This window comes from Zonotrichia leucophrys, chromosome 10 (assembly GCF_028769735.1).
Source record: "Zonotrichia leucophrys gambelii isolate GWCS_2022_RI chromosome 10, RI_Zleu_2.0, whole genome shotgun sequence".
NCBI lineage: Eukaryota > Metazoa > Chordata > Aves > Passeriformes > Passerellidae > Zonotrichia > Zonotrichia leucophrys.
In genome coordinates, this window is record NC_088180.1 from 6,918,198 (window position 1) to 6,924,197 (window position 6,000).

General features: G+C 44.5%; 1 protein-coding gene across 2 annotated transcripts in view; it reads right to left on the reverse strand.

Moving 5' to 3' along the window:
• The window catches only part of MYZAP (myocardial zonula adherens protein), a 51,975-nt gene extending 50,840 nt beyond the window's left edge, over nt 1-1,135 (reverse strand). For both annotated transcript variants that reach the window (XM_064721876.1, XM_064721875.1), the window contains exon 1: nt 1,003-1,135. In XM_064721876.1, coding sequence (XP_064577946.1) covers nt 1,003-1,086 — 84 coding nt within the window. In that variant the 5' untranslated portion in view covers nt 1,087-1,135. The remainder of the gene's footprint in view (nt 1-1,002) is intronic.
• Between the last annotated feature and the right edge of the window lie 4,865 nt (nt 1,136-6,000).

Sequence of the window (6,000 nt, forward strand, 5' to 3'; positions counted from 1 at the left end):
ATCATTCCCAATAAATCTATCAAGGGGATTAAAATAAGAAGCTTATCACCTGAACAGAAGTTCCCTTACTGTAAATTCTTTAAGAAATACTAGAACAGGGAAACTCTATTGGAACACAGAAGACATATAGGGAACATACCTATGATTTTCAAGTCACTGTAATTTTTCTTCTGTATGAGTAATTTCATTTTTTATGAAGACCAGGGATCTTTTTGTCAGGAAGACCACACTGACTTTCTTGCTATCACGTAAAACCATTCTTCATTTTTTAGATTATGAACTCATATTTTTGAAGCATCAAAACAATAACTGCATAATTCAAGAACCATCATGGTCACATAGATGTATTTTTTTGTGACAATAAGATTATCACTTTTTTTTTATTTCTTTCTTCTCATTCACAATGATATCAGTGTAGTTACAGAAGCAAGAAAAGGGCTATTTAAAGCTGAGTGGCTGTAGAGACATTCCTATCATATCTGCCTTTGTTTTAACAACTTTTTAGAAGCCAAACAGATTAAGAGATGATTGTTATTTAGTGCATTTAAGAAATTTTTTTAAATCAGCAAATTACATATCTGCATTTGAGGAATTGATTAAACAGTTAAATTACTATTGCCATCTAAATCATTACAGTGAGCTTTCTCAGGATAGGATAGGCGAGTTCGCATTGTAAATATCCAGGCACATTGCAATGATGCGGGGAAAGTCTTCAACACAAGTACACCTTCCTCGCAGATTTACAGAACAGGCCAGGATCTAGAACTACAAAAGCCTTGCAGGACTCCCCAAAAACTCTTCCTTTCCCACACCTAAAACAACGCACAAAAAGATGCTCTCGCACACCCCAAGCTTCACCCGAAAGTACTGAAAATAAGGAAAAGGGGGGTGGGGGTGTTAACTCCGCAGGTAACTCCACGAGGGGGGATGTCGAACCTCCGCTTCGCCCCGCGACCCCGCCCGCGGGACCTCCCCGCCGCCCCCCCGCGCTGCCCCGCGCACCTTCCGCCGGGAGCGGCCGCCGTCGCCGGGCGGCCTCCGGGGGGTGGTGGCGGTCACCGTGAGTCCCGAGCTGTAGCGCAGCATCCCCGCGGGCCGCCGGGCCAGCGCTCTCTGCGGCTCCTCGGGCCGGCGCCGCCGCTCCGCCCCCGCGCACTTGGCCGCGGGCGGCCGCAGGGGCCGGGCGGGGGCGGGCCGGGGCTGCGCGGGCTCCGCTTCCCCCTCCGCCCCGCGGAACTCGCGGCCCCGCGCCGGCTCTCGGGCCGCCCAAGTGCCCGCTTGCCTCCCGTGCCGTGACGCTGGGCAAAGTCGCTGTGGGACGCTGAGGTGCCAGGGCAGGGTGGCGTTCCCTTTGCTCACGGGAATATTGGGTGTCGGGGTGCAGCCTGGGGAGAGGAGCTTCGAGGGCAGACCCAGAAAGGTCCATCTGTCACACAGCCACCCCTGGCACCGCAAAACAGGGGTTAGGGCTCGCAGGAGCCATTGGCGGCCACTCAGTCCCGATCTCTGGCACCCACCTCTGAGCGCTGTAAGTGTTCTGTGAAAGCTGAACACTGTCCTCCTCTTCTTCCCACGGCAATTCGTGAGCCACCCAGGCTGTCAGTTGCTGTCCGTGCTCCAGGAATGGGTACCAGGCTCATCAGAAAGCACGCAGATCCCAGCCAGCCTCGGGGTTGACAGGCACCAAGCCGGTGCAGCTCAGTGCATGGATGGCAGCATCCGCCTCAGTGCCAAAGGTCCAACAAGGTGAGCGTGGTCTGCCCGAGCCGGCTGGCCCCGAGCCAGAGTGCAGGTGTGGACTTCAGCATTTCCGATGCTCAGTTCTTCCGCGTCTGGGCTGAGGAAACGCCATAACCCATACCGCCCTACACGGCCTAGGCACACAGTCTTCATCTGCAGCCCTGGGGCATCTGTCAGGAGCACTACATTCCTCAGTAATCAAGGGAGTTATAAGCAAAGAAGATGCTTTTGTTTGAAATAAATGGCAGAACAAATAACTTAAACAACATTTTAAAAATAATTTATCTCCTGTCTTCATGTAATTAAATTAAGACCACCAGAAAACAGAGTTATGGCTTTGCAATGTCCTTACCTGTTAAGATGGTAATGACCAGAGAGCTGAAGAGAGGAAATCTGCATTGGAAAAATAGAAACTGCACTGAACTATGGGTGCCTCACCCTCTCTGTGTACAATGCCTCTGCTCCCTTCCTCCTCTCAGCTTTCTGTCCCCAGGGCAGGATATTGAGCTATCAACATGACAAGGATCTGAGCAAGAGAGGAAGAAATCATTGCCCAGCACAGAGGGATGAATGAAGGGTCTGCATTTAGTACTCAGCATCTTTTTTGCTGTTTTCCCAATTACTGTTCTCTTCTCCTCCTGGGGAAGGTAATATAGCCCAAGGCAGATGAATTAGAACATCCACTTGTACTTGGATTTCTCTCAAGGCAAGATTGAGTGTTACACATTTCTTTTTGTGGCAAAGTGTCTTGTTCCTACAAACAATTGCATTTCCCTATGAATCACCCCCTGTCTTAAGTCCTGATTGTAATGCTGCTTTTGTGGGTTTGCAGGTGGATAATAGGTGTGTGATCATCAACAGGAACATGGTCTTTCTCAAGTATGTTGTCTACCCGTGGGGTTATCCCTTAGCACGTGTTCCTGGTCATTCTGGTGAGTCTATTTAAATTCTGGTATGCAGACACCTGGTGACCTCTGTGGCTGCAGCTGAGAAGGATTTCACAGACCTGTGAGATTGCTCTGGTTAGTCACAAGTTGTATCTTCTGGACTGTATTTCCCTCTGGAACAAGGTGTGTATGTGGGGCTGCCCAGTCGCTGCAAGGCACAAACACAACTGCTTTTCTAAGAACAGTCAGAGACTAAACTTGCAGTACATGAGGGAAAAGGACCTCCCTTCCTATATGATAAAAGTATGGCACAATAATCATTGACATAAGAGAGTAAGGCACAATAATCAGATCTCTGGGAAATTTTTCAAGGTCTGCACCAACTTTGAGAATATTGATAATTTTGATGGAAATCTTATAAGTGCAGATGAGGAAAAGACTTGTCCATGAATAATAGACAGACAATAAAAATATTATTTTCTCAGTTGCATCCATTTTAGTTCAGCTCTCTCCATTTCTTGGAAAATAGCAGAAATGCATGTTTATTTGATTTACCAATATTAGTTTGAAAAGGAGCATCTTCATTTTAATCCTCAAATTAGTATCCTCCAAGAAAAAATAACCTACATGCATGGTGAGTAGTCTCCCTATTTTGGACACTCAGAAACACCTTCCCTTCCCCTGCCAACAAGATGCACAAGTGTAGTAATGAGAGTAATTTGTTTGCTGCCTTGCTACTTGACCATGCAACCATTTGCAGTCTCTTCACCCCTTGTGTAGCCTGTGTGACCCTTCTGCATGAAAGCAACATTTGGAACAACTTTTTCTTCATCCCCAAAGCTCTGTCTACACTAAAGGAATTATGTAGCCAACCACTGGTATGGAGTGAACATCTGGGACTCCCCAGGTGGCAAAAAGAAAGTTTAAGAGAAGCTGTTGAAGCAATATGGGACATACACAGCAGAGCTGAAAAAAAGAACTCTAGAATTATTTTTGGATTAAGAAAGGAGAAGCGAATTTGTGATCTTCGGCTTGGACAAAAGACAGTGGCAGGGAATGAGTGACAGAGGCATAGAAGATCATGATTGGTATGCAGAAGTTAACAGGGAATAGCTATTCATTATTTCCTACCTTTGAGAATAGTGGATTTGAAGAAAACCGGGCACCACATTTCTGTGTGAAAATTATGTCAGAAGAATCACTGATCATGAAGAGTTTAAATGCTCCCAAAAAGTAGCTGGGTAAGCTCATGGAAAACAAGCTATTAGGGCTATGAAACATGAAGACAGGCTTACAACTCAGAAGGTCCCCAGAATGTGGGTTTGCATTGTTGATACCTCCCCAGTCAAAGGACCTCTGACACTCCCTTGTCCTCCTGGGCAGGATTGACTCCCCACCAACAGTACTAGAGGTGACAGCTTCTAGCAAGCAACAGGTCTCCTCTGCTCTGCCAAGGTGCTCCCATGGCCAGCTTTGCTTGCCTTGGGCACACTCTGCACATATTCATGGCTGCAGCTCATTACTCCATGTTTTCCAGTCTCTCTCACCCCCTTTGGAAGTTTAACACAGTCACTCCCTCTTTCTCCACAGTCTCCCTCTTTCGCTCCCTGACACCTCAGGGAGAAGTCTGTGCTTGGTTTCAGCTTGTCCCTGAAACAGGTCCCATGACCTTACCTCCTTGGTTCTGATAATCTGAAGTAGATTTGCCACAGTTTACAGCTCTTTTTTCCTGCAAGAGTCGTTGTACGTGCTGGGAGCCCTTCATACTCTGCTTGGGAGATGGCAGTAGTTTACAGAAACAAGATGGAGGAATAAAAAGTAAATCACTCCTTGGGAATTAGTTTCACTGAAATAACTCCATTCTGCTGATTTTTACAGCTGGACAGACTGCCCAAAACATATACATTATCATACAGACTGCTCATAGACAATATACAATATGGTGGCAGAACATAATCCAACCAGGATGCTGAGCTTTCAGTTTGAAACCTGCTGGTGCTTTCTGACTACAATGGTCCAAAGGCACAGTAGGTTAATTACACAATTACACTACAGTATGAATATCTGAAGCAATAGTTATTGTGAAAAAGCTAATATAATTACATGGAAACAGCAAGAAATTTAAAGTGTAGACACCTTTGGTTTTTGTAACTACCCTGTTTCCTATCACCAGCATTACTGAAATATTTTTTTCCCAGGAGGCCCAAAGACTATTATGCTGTAGGAAAAATGAAGTGGGATGGCACAGGATCAACAGGCTTTTCTATGCAAAGCCCTTGATCACAAGATGGACGTAGAGCATGCAGTACATGGAGGAGGAAGGTCTGCCCTCGTAGAACAGCAGGAGTGAGTAGCCTGGTCCTACAAAAACAAATTGCCTAAATGTAGACATGCTAAAAGGCTGATTTTTTTTTAAATCAAAATCTCCTGTCCATCTTCAGGCTAACTGCTGACATAGTCCAGAGGAAAAAGAAAAGTTCCTGTAACACATTATCAAGTGGAATATTAATCCTATGAGATTTGGGAATAATTGTAGTCACAAATTGTACAAGAACTCACACCTGTGGTCATTAAGGTTATAAAGTCCTGTTCGCATTGCTACAAAAATGAGGTTATAATTAACTTCTAATAGCCTTCACTTTCCAGGGGGATTAAGATCTATTCTGCCTTCATCATCCCTAAGGCATGAAACCCATTATAGCAGAGATTATCAAATGGACAGATGCATGTAAAACATTTCAGAACCAGACTTAGTAAGAACTGGAGGCTTGATCAATGATGTTTCCTGAAATCTATTTCTTTTTTTCTGCCAGCTCTCACTATTGTATTCTCAAACACACATTTAGCTCAGCCCCATGTAATTATCAGGCTCTCTTTTTTGGATATTATAGTTCATGTGAAAATTTTAGCCTGCTAAAACAGCCTGACACATATCAGAAACTGAGCCCCCAAAGTCAGTTGCCATAGATGCTCTTATATGCAATATACAAACCAATATATAATAGTGTGCAGTTTTTCTCTTAAGTAGTATTTTGTCTTTCACTGGCAAATACATCTTGGCTGCATTTGCACCTACTGTTACCTTTTGATTTGATGTAACACATACAGCTACCTGAATGTTCAGCTTGGTTTAGCTACAAGCATCAAATCACTTCTCAGACCAATTGATATAACTGTTTGCTCTCATGCTTGGTACATGGCTAATATAAGATTAGCCATGTAAGATTATAATATAAAAACTCAGAGAGTTCCTGCTGATCTCACACCCATAAATCTATAATTAGGAATTCCCTCATAAGGAGTTTCAAATGCAGAATACACATTTTATTTGTGCAAAACCCTCAGTATGTATTTTATGTAATAATTTCAGTTA